The 18,300-nt window shown below is 44.0% G+C and overlaps 1 protein-coding gene across 1 annotated transcript in view; it reads left to right on the forward strand.

Annotated features, from left to right (window-relative positions):
• The window catches only part of LOC147883734 (putative polyribonucleotide nucleotidyltransferase 1, chloroplastic), a 114,855-nt gene extending 97,081 nt beyond the window's left edge, over positions 1–17,774 (forward strand). Inside the window, exons 18-24 of the mRNA XM_087398392.1 lie at positions 15,738–15,811; positions 15,964–16,071; positions 16,155–16,249; positions 16,500–16,563; positions 16,747–16,800; positions 16,901–16,942; positions 17,074–17,774. Coding sequence (XP_087254518.1) covers positions 15,738–15,811; positions 15,964–16,071; positions 16,155–16,249; positions 16,500–16,563; positions 16,747–16,800; positions 16,901–16,942; positions 17,074–17,193 — 557 coding nt within the window. The 3' untranslated portion in view covers positions 17,194–17,774. The remainder of the gene's footprint in view (positions 1–15,737; positions 15,812–15,963; positions 16,072–16,154; positions 16,250–16,499; positions 16,564–16,746; positions 16,801–16,900; positions 16,943–17,073) is intronic.
• Positions 17,775–18,300: the final 526 nt, after the last annotated feature.

Raw genomic sequence — 18,300 nt, forward strand, 5'->3', positions numbered from 1 at the left:
TTTGCCTTTTGATTTGGGTCAGAAATTTGCAGATATTTGCTGTCATTTTTGGACAGCCAGCTTTTTGCAGTGATAGCCTTGAGGCTTTTGGGTTTTCAGGTCTTTTTCAGGGTATCACATTTGCTATGGTTGGGAACAATCAAGATTTATTTGGAGTTCTTCGTGAAGATGATAAGTTGGATGGCACCAACTATCTGATGTGGTCTTATCTCATGAAACATATTCTTGTTGCAAAGCATTTGTGGAATATTGTTTCTGGGGCTGATCTGAGGCCAGCCAATGCTACAGTGGTTGCCTCTACTGCTGGTCCTTCTGCAGGGGGTACTCCTCCTGATGCCTCTTCCTCTAGCACTCCTGCTGCTGCTGTTCCAACTCAAGAACAGTCAAGACGGGATGCAAGAGATGCAAATGCACATTCATGTATTGCTTTATCATGCAAGAGAATCATTATTCCACACATCCGGTCTTGCAGGATAGCAAAGGATGCTTGGGATAAATTGGCTTCTATCTATCAAATTCGCAATGAAGCTCGTGTTGCATATTTGAGAAGGCAATTATAGGAAGTCAGTATGAATGAAGGTGACTCTATGGATGCATACCTGACAAAGGTCAAGGACCTCATGGAACAACTTGCCAACATTGATGAGGTGGTGCCAAATTCACAGCTTGTCAGTACCACATTGAATGGACTGCCAGATACATATCAAGGGTTTGCTACAACCCTTCGATTAGTGGCCATGGGTAATCTAGGCCTCTATTCTTTTGATCAGCTAGTGACTTTGCTTTTGCAGGAAGAGCAAAGTAGAGCTAATAGACAAGCCATTATTCCTGATCATGCATTTGCTTCACAGCAGACAGGAAGAGGCAAGGCTTCCAAGCCTATGGGCAAGCGCAAAATCTGCGCATAGCAGCTGCAATTCCTCCCATGCATCTAAAAATACAGCAGATAAGTCAAAGAAGAAAAGATGCAACTATTGTCACAAGCCTGGACACGACATTTCAGAATGCAGGAAGCACATTGCTTCGGAGAAAAAGAAAGCAGGATTGACAGTTAATGCCTCTCATGCTATTGAATCCCATGAGCTAGAAGATGCTTCACATGCACATGCTCTTCAGGATGATTGGGCATGGGCTGTCCATTGCTCATTTGATCCCTCCAAAGCTCATGCATTCTTTACTGCTAATGATGCTCAGTCGTGGTACTTTGATAGTGGTGCTTCCAAGCATGTCACATCTTGTAGATAGTTGTTTCATTCTTTAGCTGATGCACCTCGAGGGGGGACTGTCACATGCGCTAATAATGCTTCATATGCTGTAAAAGGAATTGGAGATGTGCAGCTCACATCCATTTCAAGCCATCCTGTTACTCTGACAAATGTTCTTTTTGTGCCTGGAATTGAAGTCAACTTGATTTCAATTTCAGCAATTGCCACTTCAGGTTTCAGAGTTATTTTTGATGGCTACAGATGCCTAGTTTATGATCTTCGTGATGACAATGCCATAGTTCTCACTGGCACTTGGCAAAAAGGGATTTATCACCTTGATCATCACTCAGCTGCACTTTCTATTGAAGCATTGGCTATTTCAGATTCACAGCTTGCTGAAACTCATCTTTGGCATGAGAGAATGGGCCATTTCAATTATAGAGCTCTTCAAAGCTACATTCACAGCAGATGGCAAATGATGTACCTCAAACTCACATAGTTTCCAAACATGTGTGTGAGGGTTGTCTTTTGGGTAAGATGCACAGTGATGTCTGTGGCCCAATGAGGACAAATGCCATTGGGGGGTACAAGTATTTCATGACTCTCATTGATGATTTCACAAGATATTGCTGCACAAATTCTTTAAAAGCCAAATCTGAAGTTTTCCTATGCTTTCAGAGGTGGCTGATTATGGTTGAGAATGAAACAGGATGCAAGCTTGTCACCCTCAACACAGATAGGGGGGGAGAGTATATGTCAAAGGAGTTTGATGCATTTCTATCTTCACGGGGCATTATTCACTCATGCACTCCTTAGCAGAATCTTGTTTCTGAAAGAAAAAATAGGTCCACAATGGAGATGGCTAGATGCATGCTTAAGGCCAAGTTTTTGCCCAATAAATTTTGGCTTGATGCAGTGATGTGTGCCAACTATGTGCTGAATAGATCACCTACACTGGCATTGAAGACTGTTACACCTTATGAAGCATGGAAAGGCAGGAAGCCTTCACTTTCACACATGAGAGTTTTTGGGTCTCTTGCATACGTTCATGTACCATCTCAGCTGAGACATAAGCTTGATGACAAGGCAATCAAATGCATATTTATTGGTTACAGCTAGGAGAGCAGAGGGTATCGGTTATATCAACCAAATACTGGGAAGATTATTGTCAGTAGAGATGTAATCTTTGCTGAACATTCAGCTTCTGCTCTTGTGGACTGCAAAGCTAAGCTAGATGTTGACATGTTTGATGCCTTTGAATCTTGGTTACCTCTGCCGTCCTCAGAAGAGGACTTTGACCAGCAACATGAGCCTCCTGCAGGCCCTCCACCAAGCAATAATCAGCCACTACCCCATACTGATTAGCAGGTTTCTCTTCTCGCACAAAATGATCCCACTATTCATGATGCAGTCATTGAATAAAGAGCTGTCAATAGACAGCAAATGCAAGTTCCCAGATGGCTTCTTGATACATTGAGGGACAGCAAACAAGATCAGCCTTTTGCTGCCCGGACAAGATCAGGGAATAGACAGCATGGTCACTTTCTTGAGTTTGCACTCCTTGTTACAGCTTGCAATAAAGAGCCTCTGTGCCATAAAGATGCTTTTGACAGCAAAGAGTGGATGGATGCAATGAGAGCTGAGTTACATTCCATTGCTAAAAATGATACATTGGAATTAGTAGATCTCCCTCCTGGCAAGCATGCCATTGGAACCCGGTGGGTCTACAAATTAAAAAGGAAATCTGATGGCAGCATAGATCGATACAAAGCCCGTCTTGTTGCAAAAGGGTATGCCCAACAACAAGGCATTGACTTTGAGGAAACATGTGCTCCCACATCCAGGATTACTACCATTAGATGTGTCATTGCCATTGCAGCCCATCATCATTGGCAAGTGCACCAGCTTGACATCAAAACTGCTTTTCTTCATGGGGATCTGCAGGAAGAAGTCTATGTCACACAACCTCTTGGCTTTGAGGTTGTTAATTCTTAAAATAAGGTATGCCGGCTTAGAAAAGCCCTTTATGGTTTGAAGCAGGCACCTAGGGCATGGTATGCCAAAATTCGTGCACACTTACTATCCCTTGGTTTTCAGAATATTCCCTCAGAACCCACTCTTTATGTCCGCGGGAGTGGATCTGATTTTTTAGTGCTGACTTTATATGTGGATGATATGCTCATCACGGGCCCAGATACTCAGCAAATAGCAGCTTTCATCGCTGATTTGCAGCAGATTTTTGACATGTCAGACATTGAACAGCTCCATTATTATTTGGGCATTCAGTTTGCTCATGTTGAGGGGGGTATCATGATGTCTCAGTCCAAGTATATTGGACAATTCCTTGATCGTTTTCAGTTTGAGGATTGCAAGCCAATCTCTAATCCAGTGGACCCTGGCTTCAAATTCTCAGCTCATGATGGGAGCCCACCATGTGATATCACTCTTTATCAGCGGGCTGTTGGATGCCTCATCTATTTATGTCACACCAGACCTGACTTACAGTATGGAGTATCTCAGCTCAGCAGATTCATGCACATGCCCAGTTTACAGCATTGGCAGGCAGTGAAGAGAGTCTTGAGATATCTCAGAGACACTCAAGATTTAGCCTCTTCTATGGTGATCAGGGTTCACTTACCATGCATGCTTACACAGATAGTGGCTGGGCAGGATGTTCCGACACCAGAGTGTCACATACTGGCAATTGTTTTTTGCTTGGCAATTCATGTATCTCTTGGCTTAGCAAGAAGCAACCAACAGTTGCCACGTCTAGCTGTGAGGCTGAGTACAGGGCAGCTTTCACCGCTTCAGTAGAGTGTGTTTGGCTTCAACAATTACTTACAGATCTTGGTATACGCCAGACATCCTCCACTATTGTCTACACTAATAGCCAGAGTGCTTTGGCCATTGCGCATAACCCAGTGTTTCATGCGCGTACCAAGCATATTGAAGTTCATTATCATTATGTTCGGGAGCGGTTGTCACCAGGAGACACAGAGTTATCCTATCTTCCCATAGAGGACAACATAGCAGATATGTTTACAAAGGCACTTCCTCGTCCCAAGTTCGAAGTCTTTCGACAGGCTTTACACTTGGTTCCCTTTGTTACAAGATCTTACATCCCTTATACATTCATAGGTGGCTATATCCTTTTGGATGAACATGTGCCACCATGACTAGAAAATACCAGGTATTCTGAGACGTTTCCAGAGTGCTTCAGCCCATCCCATGGAGGGGGGTTTGCAGGCCATCTCCTGGTGGTTCTAGTGATGCCCTATAGGCCATGGTATGTGCCTTGTAGGCATAAATAAAGGCACTTGTAGTGTTAGTGCCTTTTAGACCACATAGGACACGTAGTCCTATGTGACACCTAGGATACTTAGTCCTAGGTCTAGGTACTTGTACCTTGTACTTCTCTTATTCCTATTATCTAATTTTTGACGTGACGGCTAAGACTTGTGCTCTCTTTCTCAATTGATCTACAGTATTTACAAAATATTGTACATTGTATTTACATTGTACACCATTGTAAACCGAGTCACTCGCTCACTTCACGAGGCCGCTCTTCACGTCTTCCCCCACACCACCCGCCCACCATCACCTGGGACCGTACCTTGTAATAGTTGGTACGATGATGAGTGTAAGGCTTTACATCGTCAGCTCAGATTCAAAACAAAAAACAAGCTTCCGAGCAAACCAGAGATGCTACGAGAGTACCGTCATCTGGTACGCACCAAGAAACTTGACTTCGTGCGTCGGAACGAGGAGCTACCGAACATTCTGTTCAGTAATAACTCTAAGGACTTATGGCGGAGATTTCTAGAGGGGCGGTCCCTCCCACCACTCACTAACACTCAGATGTGGTATGATTATGCATGCACGTTGTATGATATCCCAAATCAGCCAGCCCCTAACTTATCACATATGCCACGCCCCACATCCTAGACCCTCTTCACTAGGGGGGGGGTAAAAGGATGCCGTAATGAAACTTCATAATGGCGAAGCGAAGGATCATGAGGGACTATGCACTGAGTTCATTGCATATGGGATTAATCTCCTAGCCTCGATCTTAGCCAAGCTCAATGTACATACACAGAATATTTTGCTTGGTAGTTCATTGCACATGTACTTGTTTGGCTTCTGTTTAGGACCTATAGACTGTATGAGCAGAATTGATACATGGTGTACACCCATTGTTGAGCACTGATGAGGTTAGTGAGGATGTCATAGGAGCTAGTCCCTGCTATGTGTGGTGTTTTTAGAGGGTGAGCTTGGGCTTGTTCTTGGATTCATCTAGATTATGCTTCTGCCATATTAGTGGACATGCAAATTTTCGTCCATGTTGCGGCCTGCTTATTTTGTTATAAATTATTTCTATCTTAAGTGTTGTGTTGCCCTATTAGCTAGATGTTCTGAGCATTTTTTTGCTTGGATGCTTGTTTGGGACAGTCTTCACAAGCACTTGTAGCTTGAATGAAGAGAATGTGGACTACTTTTTGATTGGCCTTCTCCTTTAGTCCTAGCCTTTGTCATGGTTGAGTCTGCCCTTCTCCTCCGCACCTTCTCCTCCGCAATGCCAACAGAAACTCAATACAAAGACATTTGTATAGATGGATGCTCAAGTATGTGCGAGTGTGTGGATTTGTAGGTGTGAGAGCATATGCTTATACTATGGTCTATAGCCGTTGCTGGGCGCTGCTGACATTAGTGGGGATGTTTTTGTAGCTAGTCCCTGCTATGCGTGATGGAGTTTATGGTTTTCAAGCTTATGAGGGACTCTTAGGAGATTGAAATTGCACTATGTGCTGTGTTTTTAGAGGGTGAGTTTGGGCATCTTCTTGGATTCATCTCTCTCTCTCTCTCTCTCTCTCTCTCTCTCTCTCTCTCTCTCTCTCTCTTTCTATGGATTCATCTTCCTGAGTTTACGATGTGCGATTGCCAAGAGGTTGAGTCAGAGGAGCACTTCACACTCAGATGCCCCGTGTACTACGAGGTCCGTGGTCGCTGTCATTTCTCTTTAGAGACGGCTTTGGGCCCCTCTCCAGACTCCCGTTGTACCCAAACCAGGGATGCCTCACCGCTTTCATTCATGAGGTAGTTCGACATAGAGAGTACTTACTCATGATATAGGGACAGGGGTCATGTATACCACCCGACTCTTCTTAGAGCAGGATCATGGAGTTCTTCTAGTCAGATCGTATGGACCACACAATCACCGATGGCGGACTTAGTAGGGATCTGGAACCGGAGGCACGGCATACTCGGCAACAGACAGACATGTAGATTACACTGGGTGACTTCCCATCCTGGTTTTGACCTAGAACATAACCCACGGGTGTTACAATAGCCTTGGTTAGGCGCAAAGCCATTGCCAGGAGACCAAGACAAATAACACCCACAGACAGCCGTCAAGGCTCCATCATTGGCTATGCTTCAACACGACCCTGCTCCCTCACGAGCTCCCCTTGACATTTACACCATATGAGGCCTCGTTGTACTGGGTAGAGCCGGCATGCCTTGGCGATGTGGATTGCGATGAGGATGATGATGATGATGATGACGATGTGTGTAGGACTGCACTATCTCCATTGGCTCACCCTGGTAAGTGAAGCTATGTCAGTGAAGCAGTGTGCGTGAGGTGTTGAAGATCATAACCCTTGTCTTTCCAAGGTTGACTGTCAAGTCTTTCTCTCTGCAGAACTCCTCTAGGGCCTCCATATGTCTCTGCAGCCCCTTTGTTGAAGATGATATAAGGACTATGTCATCATATAGCAATATTTGTATCATGAGGTCAGCCAATAGTGATCCCTCTCCCCATGACCGGTCTACGAAGGATGTGATCTTATCAATGTAGAGTCCGATACGGGTCAGTGAAAGAGGGAACCTTGCTTCACTACTATCATGCTCTTGCCCCAATCTGATAAGCCTCTTGGGGCATGAACTCTCCGTTTGACGGACTCATATAGGCTCATCACACCGCAAATCAGAGTCTTTGGAATTCGCATCTCCTATAGTCTCCTGATCATGCGAGATTGTGGGACAATGTCGAAGGCCTTTTGAAAGTCTACAAAGCAAGCGTAGACTTTTTGGTGTCCTCATAGTGAAGATCTGATCTAAAGTGGAGTGCTACCTCCGAAATCTTGCCTGTCCTAGTGCCCACTGCCCCGAGCCTCTCTGTATGAGTGCTGATCTTCCTCTCTAGACCGTTTCATAAGTCTTAGCCAATGTGTACCCAATCAAGAGGGTGTGGTAATTCTAGTATCCATGGGGTCTTCTGCTTTGTGTATCGGTACGATAGTGGTCAGGCTCCAAGCAGGTGGGAAGCTGTGGCATACAACATGGTTGAACATCTGTGCTAGAACCTGAGCCAAGACCTCCTATCCTTGTCTAAAATGTTCAATCTGTAGTCCCTCATGATCTTGTGCTTTCTGGTTGTGTAGCCGAAGAAGTGCAACCCCTACATTTTGTATTGTGAACAAGTGAAAGGTAGTGGGCTTGGGCATAGAGGGCATATTGGGTAGTGTCTGTACGTGACGTCATAGAGAGAGCATGCATATGTGTGCCATACTTCTAGATTAGTGAAGGGAATAGGTGGTTTCCCTTACGACAGAAGGCCCCGTCCAGTGGTCCGATCTCCTCATCATCGAAATGATTTGATAATCTCATCCAGCTTGTATGTGAGGAAGGACCGCCTCTTACGACGTGTCAATCATTGGAAGATCCGTTGTACCTCGTACGATGTCAAATGGCCCAAGACTTGCTCTCGTGTGAGGTGGGCTCTCGGCTGGCATCTTCCCATCCCGGACTCCTATGGATCGGGTCGTGGGGAAAGATCTGGTGACATCATCCTATGCCACTGAGACGAGGGTGTCCGTAGCATGGTCAAGGTCGATATCATCTCCAAGTAGGGTAAGAAGCTCTCTGGCTAGGTGGCTCTAGGTATGTGTGCTCAGGGGAGGGGGTACAGTGAAGTCGTGTATGTGTGAGGAAAAGGCTAACGGGCCAGTAGGTAGTCCACTATGCTTTCCCCCCCACCATGTGGAAAACAAGTGAGTCCCCCAAATAATGGCCGTCTCTGGAGACCATTACAGATGATCAGGTCATGGATTGCTCCTAGCTCAAGTAGATGTCGCCCATACCTTGTCACATGTAGGGCGTTTGTGGAGTGACTCAGTGTCTTGAGCTCAGTTGCATCTAGTTCCCGAACTATGTTTGGATCTCTCATATGCGAAGTCTATCCAAGCCTACTTGTCTATCTCCTGTCCGTGCATTGAATTCCCCTAGAAGGAGGGTGTCTCCCTACTTGGAGAATTTTGTCATGCCAGCTTATATCGTCTCATATGGGCTTGTGTAGATGGTACTAGCCCCTCAGCTGTGTGCGGCACCGCACACAGTGGACTCCCTGTATTGACGCCCCCTATAGTGACCTCACGTGTCTGCAATGAATATCTGTCGGGCATCTGGTAGCAGGACTCATATCCACATATGTCGTGCGTGCTCCTGCCTCCGTACAATGGATATGAGTGGTCTCACGTGATCTGAAAAGGGCAGTCACGTCCCCCGAGCCTCATACTCCACTGTCTCTCCTCATTTTTCTTCAGTGAGCTGACTCCCATGTACATCCTGTCACTGTGGGCAGTCCTCTCTCCGGGCTCTCATGTGTCTCAGTGTAGAAAAACATCAATATGTTGGTGTATGTTTCTGAGAACCCCCCTCGGTCAGACCATAGGGTGCCATTGCAACTCCACACTACCATTTTCAGCCCACTTTGTGCACTATTCCCATCAGTCTGACACCGTTAAAGTTCCCCCTCTTCCTTCTCTTCTCTTCCACCGCTATCGACTCTTTCCCGAATGATCACTTTGCCATCCTTGTAGGTTGTAGGCAGCCCATTTTCCTGCCTCTTGCTGCCATTACGCGCACCATTCCCTCCCCCTGGTGCTTCTGTCGTAGGAGTGAGAGGTCGTCATCTAAGTAAATCTTGGTGCCCTTCAAGGTTGCCCTCATGCCCATGAGAGTGGACCTGCTTGTCACTGTCCAGAATTTCAGCAGTAGTGGTCTTGTTGAAGCCTCAGTCTTGCCCACTCTCCAAACTAACTCGCACGCGAGATTAACATCCATTTTGGTGAACAACTCCCACTGTGAGATGTTGGACCAAAACATTTAAGGCTTTGCTGTTCCTTCTTTTGTCCTCTTCCAAAGCATCCGAGATGAACTCCTCCTTGGGGGCAGCTGAGCCCTTTCCTTGCATGGTGGCCTGCAAGGATGCCGGGTCTTTTCTGAGATTTTCATTCTCAGATTTCGGCTCTTCCATTGCCTTGTATGCTCCTTCCAGAGCTCCTTGTGCATCTCTCAGCTGCTTCAATTCAGTTCCCATAGCTTGCATTTGATCTTTAAGGCTAGTCCTCTCTGACTCCCATGATACTCTTTCCTTCTCCCACTCATCCTTCTTGTTCTTCTCCTTCTGCCATTCCTCTTGCATCTGTGCACCCTGCTTCTTGACCTCGGCTAAAGCTTTATCCAGATGTACTTTTTCATTGAGTAGACCCACATTGGTGGCTTCTAGGCTGTCCACCTTTTCAACCAACACAAGACAAGTTTTATGAAAGTGAGAGATGATATCCGAGATACCTTTGGGTGGCCCTCCTGCTGTGTAGGCATTTATGGCTGCTTGTAGTGCTTGTTTCCCCCATGCGTCTTCCACACACCCATGTGTAGCCATTGTGTCAAATAACTCTGCAAATCTCTGCTGTTTTTGAATGGAACAGTTTTCCCTTTGCTCTCGTTTACTTGCCAGGCATGTTTGTGTTGTGTTCCTCTGTTTTCTCTCTATATCCTCTTGTCTTCCATGCCTTCTATGACATTGTCTCTTCACATTCTGCATGCCTGCCTGCAGCTAGGGCCTGGGTGCATCCGTGTCCTTCAATGGAAGGTATTTGGTGAGTGTGGGACCTCCAAAGGTTGATTTCCGGTCGTTTCTTGATTTTCTTGGGTCCTTTCTTGTTGCTGTGCAGATCAAGGTCAGCTGGAACGACTTTCCTAGAGCCGTGCAGGTCCAAATGATGGGTTGAGGCTATGGTAGGGGGGGCGGGCAAGCTCCCAGCTGTCCATCACTTTGTAGAGGGGATGCGAGGGCTGGAGACAGACCTGCTGTCTGCTGTAGGGGCGCACAAAGCCTGGGGGCTGGAACAGCCCTGCATGTGGCATGGGGCAGTCTTGTGCTGCTAAGGGGACCCCAACCGGCTCCAACGTCAAGGCAGGGGGCCTGGATGGCAGTACGCTGGAAGGAGCAGCTCATGGGAGGCAGGAGCAGCTCATGGGGGCCCTGGAGGGCAATGGTGTAACAGTAGCTTTGAGGCCCCTCAACAGATCACGACAACCAGGGGGGCCTGTAGCTGCCACCCCGTGGCATCAAGAGAGGTGGAGCAGGCTGGAGGTGATGCGGAGGGGGGAGGGCTGAGGGATATCAGGGGGGGGGGGAGAGAGAGAGAGAGAGAGAGAGAGAGAGATGTGTGTGTGTGTGTGTGTAATGATGATTTTCAACAAAGTAGAAGGGAATGGATTCAACCTGCTCCGGAACTCACTTACAAAATGAAGTTGCCTTCTCTTGTGCATCCTTTGAAGAAGCTCTCTCAAATGGCAGTTATCATCTTTTTCCCAAGCAAAATTCCCTCTGCTAATGATGTGGGACAATGGGTGAATTCTCTCCTAGGTGGATGCTATGTAGAAGGAGTCTATTTTGCCTCCCGAGGATTTTATGAAGTTCATCTTTTGGATGCCTTGACAAAACAAAAGATGCTGGAAATGTCTCCTTTATTTTTTGGTCGACAAATGGTGCATATCATGCCCTGGTCCCCTAATAAGGACTATCAGAACCTCATCAAGCATCATTGCCCTGTATGGGTTGAAGTGGTTGATTTTCCAGATTACATGAGAATAGAGCTTCCAGGTTTAGCTATGACATTGGGACAAGTGATCTGTCCCCCTCGTCCCACAGGTAATAAAAATCGTTTTTGCATCTTGTGGGATACTGATAGACTGACCCCCTTCTCTATTGCAGTTGAGATTGAGGGTGTTAATTTGGGAAATAAATATTTCACTTTAAAATAGGGCATTTTTGCTGGAGCTTGTTTTTCTTGTCACAAGTTTGGGCATCTTGCTTCAGAGTGTCCCTCTATCCTTCATCCACCTCCTCCAGCAGCTATTCCTCTACCATCTAATAAAGGAGGTCAGAAGACATATGTGGAAAAGATTGAAGCTAAAGGAGCAAAGCCTTCAGTTCATACAGGGAGCCAGGCCAATTCAGCTCAAAATAAGGATAAAGGAAAAAGCAAGTTAGGGGAAAATAACCCATCTTCTCACGAGGGATGGCAGACTGCAAAGAAGACGGTGCCTCTCAAACAAAGACCTCTCCATTCTTGTAATTGGGATGCCTCTGCTCCTTCTCCAGGACAATCTTCTACCTCTCCAAGCAACCCCATCTCAAAGGCATGGGTTAATGCAGTCAAGAAGGGTCTTCCCCTTTGTGAAGAAGATGATATTATCAGGGAATTGGATGCTGAGGGTCAGCAAGACCTTATACAGGGCCTCTGCAACCAGAATAAATGGAGGCTTCTATGGCATTATATAAATACAACTCATCCGGATGTTGTGTGTCTGCAAGAGCATAATCAGCATTTTTTTGCTGGCCAACATGGGTTTTTTTCTGGATATGATATATTTTATTCAGGATCTGAACAATTCTCTGGGCTGTGCATTTTAGCCAAACATGATCTGCAACCCTGGATAGCATATAATGATCTTGGTGGATGATGGATGATTATCCAATGTATGATTAATGCAGAGATTTTTGAAATAGGATCTTTGTATGCCTCTCAAAATTCAGCTTCCAGAGCTCAAATGTGGAACTCCATCAAGCAATATCCTTGGTCTTCAAATGCACTACTTTGTGGTGATTTCAACAATTCTCCTCACTGGAAGGACAATGCCACACATAAATCCCATATGCTGCCCTCTGAAATCCAGCAATGGGAACATATGACATCATCACTTCAATTTGCAGATTTATGGACAGCAACTCACCCATCAGTTATGGGATTTACATATCATCATAATGCTTTTACAGAATATTGGGCCAAGCTTGATAGATATTATCTCATTCATGCTCAGCAATATGATGAATATACATGTCAAATGTGGACTGATTATTCACAACAATTATCTGATCATACTCCACTATGGCTCATCCTTTCTTTTGGTATGCCTCTGGATGACTTGCAGCTCTCTTCAGTCAGAAATTTACAGGTCAACCAATTATATCTCTCTCATGAAAAATTCCAGCATATGATCAGATTGGCTTGCAGGCCATTGCTTTTTCATGCTCAGGAGGATCTGGACTTTGCTTGGACCTCTTTCATACATCGTATTCAAAATGTCATTAAGGAATATGGAAGATGGTACATGGCAGAAACCAGACAGCATATCTAGTGGGCAGAATCATACAAGCAGTATTTGGTACAGATTAGTCATCAAAGATCTCTATCTGCTTCTGAGCAGCATTTATTGTCTTGTGCTTCCTCCATAATTGATGCCAATGATAAACGCAAGCTGTCCAAATGGCAGATCAGGGCCAGAGCTAAACCCATGCTAGATAAGGGCTGTTCCTCGAAATCTTTTTTTCGGAACTTACATGCACATAGACAAAGCCAATCTATCATGAGGGTCAGGAAACCAGACGGCCTTTGGACCCAGACTCTATCTCAAGAAAAACAATGTTTGGATCATTTTCAGCTTCTCTTTTCTCAGCCATCTTCTTCTACACCTCAGGTTATTTCAGCTTGTAACAGATTTACTGAGCTTGTTTCTCCTATTGTCTCCTTGCAAAAAGCCTCAATGCTGGAAATGTCTTTTTCAGATGTTGAATTGGATGAAGCTCTTAGGCATTTGGGTAAACATAAATCCCCTGGCTGGGATGGTTTGACGGTTGAATTTTTTCAAGCCTTTTGGCCTGAATTGAAGGGTCCAATTCTGCAGTTTATAAATGTAGCCTGGCAGCATCAACAGCTTCCCTCAGCCTGGAAGCATGGTCTGGTTAAGCTTGTGCCCAAAAAACCTCTATGTGAGACTATGGATGACTGGAGGCCCATCACTTTGATGCCGGTTATATACAAACTGATTGCCAAAATGTTGGTACATCGGATAAAGGATATCCTTCATGAAGGACTTCATCCCAGGCAATATGGTTTTGTTCCAAGACGGCACATACATGACAATATCTCTAACACTATCATCGCAATGGAATATGCAAAATATTCAGATCAAGATGTGTTGGTCATGCAGGTGGATGTGGCGAAGGCATTTGATATAGTACAGTGGGATTATGTTTCTCAAATCATGTTAAAACTTGGTTTTGGGCCAAAGCTAGTTAATGTCATATATTGGCTTTACTCAGATTCCACTGCACAATGCTTTATAGGGAATCATTTGTCTGAGTCTTGGACTCTCGAACGTTCAGTTCGACAGGGATGCCCTCTGAGTGCTTTGCTTTATGCCATCGCTTCACATCCTTTGCTTCTTTATATGGATCACATGGTTGATACTGGACAGCTAGAGGGGCTTCAGATTTCTGGTTCACGACCCTTCATTGCACAGGCCTATGCAGATGATTCATTCTTCATGCCAAAGAATAGTCCTTTGGAGATTCGCCTCTTGATGGATACCCTTTCAGATTTTGGGTTAGCAGCTGGTCTTAAAATTAATTTTCAGAAATCAGAACTCTTGCCTCTCAAGCATTGTGACTGGCATGCTATTTTGTGGCCAGGCCAGATTATTTATCCGGAAAACATAGTAAGACATTTGGGCTATCCCATTGGCTGGAAAATCAGCAATAAGCAACAAATGTCGTGGGTGGCAAACAAATTCAGAACAAATTAGAATATTGGAAGATCTCCACTTGGCCTCTGCATGTACGGCTTCGAATTGTGCAGTCTATTGTTCTAGCTTATGTCCAGTTCTACCTTCCTCTATTACATTGGTCATCTCGAGATCTCACTTCCTTTATGTCTCAAGCCATGGAGATTTTTTGGAAAACTAAGCTTCATAAAAAAGCTTTACGGCTGCTCAAAATGGACTTGCTTTGCTCACCAAGAATGCATGGTGGTTTGAATATAATAAACATCAAATTTCATGTGTTGGCAAGAAAGATCACTATGCTCAAGACATTTTTTGAACAAGAGCAGCCTTGGTCTATCATGTTGGCAATTTTGTGTGGACAGATGAGCACAAATGCTTATGGACATTGGCTAGTTGATCCATCGGAAGTAGTACTTGGCAAATTGCAAGGTAAAATCCCTGGTTGTCCATTTTCTAATTCCTTGATTCAGGACTGGAAGCAAGTACTCTCTCACATCAAATGGTCTCCCCATCCTACTTCTATAGTTTCCTCACTCAGAATGGAAAGTATTCATTGGAGTGCTGTGTTTTCCTTTCCCCTTGCTGTTCAACAATCCATCAGAGCTTACAATCTTATGAAAATGGGTATCCGGTTCATTGATGACGTGGTAGATATGCAAGGAAATATTCTCACTTTTTCAGTAGCATGTCGATAATACAATCTGGGGATGCCCTATTTGGAAAGCTATTGCTGATCTCTTACTCCCTCTGGTTCCGATTCCGACATTGAATGTCAGAGATAGGCTTCAAGATTGGCACCTTTTGTCTTCAAATACAAGCATATCCTCTAGGCCTTTGAATTTATTGACTTCTATACAGGCTTATCGATTGATATTACCTCCTCCCTGGATTGCCCATCATGCTAATTCTCTATGGCATTTGAACAAGTCATTAGCCTGGTGGAAAGAAAGATTGCAATTGATATGGAAGTTGAAAATGCCATTGAAGCAACGACTCTTTCTATGGCGATGTATTGTTGGTATTCTTCCAGTAGGGGTGAAATTGGCTCAAAGAAGGATAGCTTCACTTTTTTGTCCAAGATGTCACCTTACATCTGAGAGTATTCCGCATTTACTGTGGTTTTGTTCATATTCCAGAGACCTTCTAGACAGAATCTCCTATTTCTTATCTCTCAGATTTCCATCACACAGGTTCTACAGGTTTTTCTGGATGTATGGCAAACTATCAGCTTCTTTGTCACAGTATTCTCTTTTCTTCCACTGGATCAGATATTGGGCCTTATGGACCCTCTGGCTACAGCGCAATCAAGCATATCTGAATTCTCCCCTTCAGCATCCATATGAGTTCTTCCGAGCCTCGTTGCGGCAGTCTTTATATGATGCCTTACATGAGGAAGATTTGGATGTTTCTTGTATTCAGCTTTTCTTTTACTGCTTCTGATGGATAGAGCTTTGGCTCTCTTTTGAGCTCTGCCCAGATGTAAATGAATGTTTCATAATATAAGTATCTTGGTTTCACCAAAAAAAAAAATGTGTGTGTGTGTGTGTGTGTGTGTGTGTGTGTGTGTGTGAGAGAGAGAGAGAGAGGGCTAAACTTTCTTCTTCCGATTTCTTGATACAGGAGAGATGTCAAAGTGTAAGCCACCGCCTGCTAGGAAGCTTTCGAAATATGCTCCGTTGATAGAGTTTATGAAGGTCGTTAATTCAACATCAGACTTTGAGTTTGCTCAGAACATATTGTTGTATTCCAACCTGTCAGTTGGGAGCAAGCTGTGATCTCTCTTTGGAGTGAGCTGATCTTTTTGTACGGCATAGTACATAACCTAGCATGTCAATTTGTGTAACAGGTTGAGCCAGAGAAAGTCAATGGTGTTATAGGCACTGGTGGAAGGACCGTCAAGGCTATAATTGAGCAATCTGGCGTTGACTCTATCGACTTGGACGATGATGGATCTGTATGCCTTCTCTTTTATTCTTAAATTTTAAGCAAGGATAACGATAGCTCTTACTCTATGCCTTATGTTATTGGCTCCATCAGGTTCGAATCGTGGCAAGGTCTGTCCAAAGCTTGCAAAGTGCAAAATCCAAAATTTTAGGATTGACCATGGAACCTACTGTTGGGACAATCTACAGGTACATAATCATGTTCTTTATAAAAAAAAGCATGGACTCTTATCTTTTGGGTTTTCCCTGTCAAATTCGCGATAGTCTGGTTGGAAATGCCTAGCATTTTATTCTGGAAGATCGACAACGAACCTTAAATGGAATCTACTATAAAAAATGGTCTAGGAAAGTTTGATTTTGGTTGTTTTCTGTGTTTCAAATTTCATGGCATTTCTCTGTGGTATTTGGCTCTTTCTTGAATGATTTCATGTTGAATCAGGGATTGTGCGGTGAAATCCATTCTTTCATTTGGCTGCTTTATTGAAATAGCTCCTGGACGGGAGGTAAGGAACATTTCTGTTGTACGCAGATTTACTTTTCCTAATCGTCTTGAAGTTCCTGGTTTGGAAATTTGCTTTTTCTGTTTTTTGGTATTTTTTTTTTTTTTTGGCTAGCTTAGTTGTCTGCATGGTAAATATTCTGATGCGGTACTGAACGTAATGTATAGTCATGTATCTTTTCAACAGGGACTTTGCCACATAAGTGAAGTGTATACCAAGAGAATAGCAAGGGTTGAAGATGTAAGTGTGGCTTGTAACCGTCTCCTGCTTTTGTATGTCTAGATGTTACATTGTCGCTCAGCTTCTGACGGATGCAGTACATTTTGAATCTAACTGGCAGGTTCTGAAGGTGGGAGATCGTCTTGATGTCAAGCTAATTGAGGTAAATTAGGAAAGTATTTTGCACTGCTTTTGACTCTGATGTCAGATTCTGCGACAAAGTAAATGCACACAGTTAGAAGATCTTGCTACAGTGTTTTTTTACACCTGTCAAACTCAAAATGACTTTTCCAGATCAATGCGAAAGGCCAATTGAGACTTAGTCATCGTGCTGTGTTGCTTGAGGGACAATCAGAGATGCAGAAAGAAGTTCAGATCAATGGAGAGATGACTAGTGCCTCCACGGATGTTTAACTGTCGAAGGATCTTGCCCACTGTCCTCATTCTTGGATAAAAGATCAATGAGCTATCCAAGCATTGGGTTTCTGATCAGGTCAGATTTTCCAAAATTATGGAGCATTCGGGCGGTTTTGGTTCTATAGAGACTCAACTGAACTGTCAGCGCAAAAGTTTTCAGCAGCTACGAAAGATGTGTACATGTCACTGAGGTCCTTGTGGGGCAATTGAATGGCCCATGGACAATGTATATTACCAAGTGGTCTATTTAAAAGAAGTAAAAACACTGACATTTAATCCATTGGTTTTTAGCGTGGAAGGAAACTGGGCAAGATTTGCTTGTTCAGATCATTTTTGGGCCGCTAGGGCAAATACATGTAAGTCAATAATTGAAATGGAAGAAGCAGGGTTCTTTGTGATTCCCGATGAAATAAACTATTCTGTTGCAAATGGTGGGGATAATGATGAAGGTTTTCTGACAAAGGCTGACCTCTGAGTACTCTGGAAGCCCCGTCTGTAGTGGTCCGGACCATTACAGTGTCAGTTTCTTCTAATGGATAGTGTTCTGGCTAATGATCTTTTTTTGTCTTAAGAGTATGAACTGCTTGACAAAATCAAACTTTTCCATATAATATTTTCTGCCACCATCCTTCAAAGTCCTGAGAAATTAATTTAACAAAGAATCTAATGATTTGAACCTCTACTTCAGTGATAGACCATTTAACTCGGACTACCACACAAATTTCATGATTTGTCATATCAAATTCGATTTTGAATGTGTCGTTGATTATCAGGACATCTAGAGTTCATTAATGGTATAAGGGATGATGAGTTCCCATAGCCCAGAAACGTTTGTAATGTAATTTTTTTGCAAGAAGAATTGTCGGAAATGAAGCCCTATTTCCCTTATTGCAGTAGATTTTTGCATTCATCTTGAATAATTTGACAACTACTTCGTGAGGGTATAGTTCATGTTACATAGATAATGAATAACTATTTGGTTTCACAACAAAAGAGCTCAGGATATCACTTCTTACTTTGATGGAAGCTAAGTTTCCAGTGATGATGGCATCATTCCATAGGCGCTACTATCAATTCATCTTTTCAGGGTCTGGTATCGTGCCT

The sequence above is a fragment of the Dipteris shenzhenensis genome, chromosome 27, assembly GCF_047967505.1.
Source record: "Dipteris shenzhenensis isolate YYH24624 ecotype China chromosome 27, Dip_SZ_1.0, whole genome shotgun sequence".
Lineage (NCBI taxonomy): Eukaryota > Viridiplantae > Streptophyta > Polypodiopsida > Gleicheniales > Dipteridaceae > Dipteris > Dipteris shenzhenensis.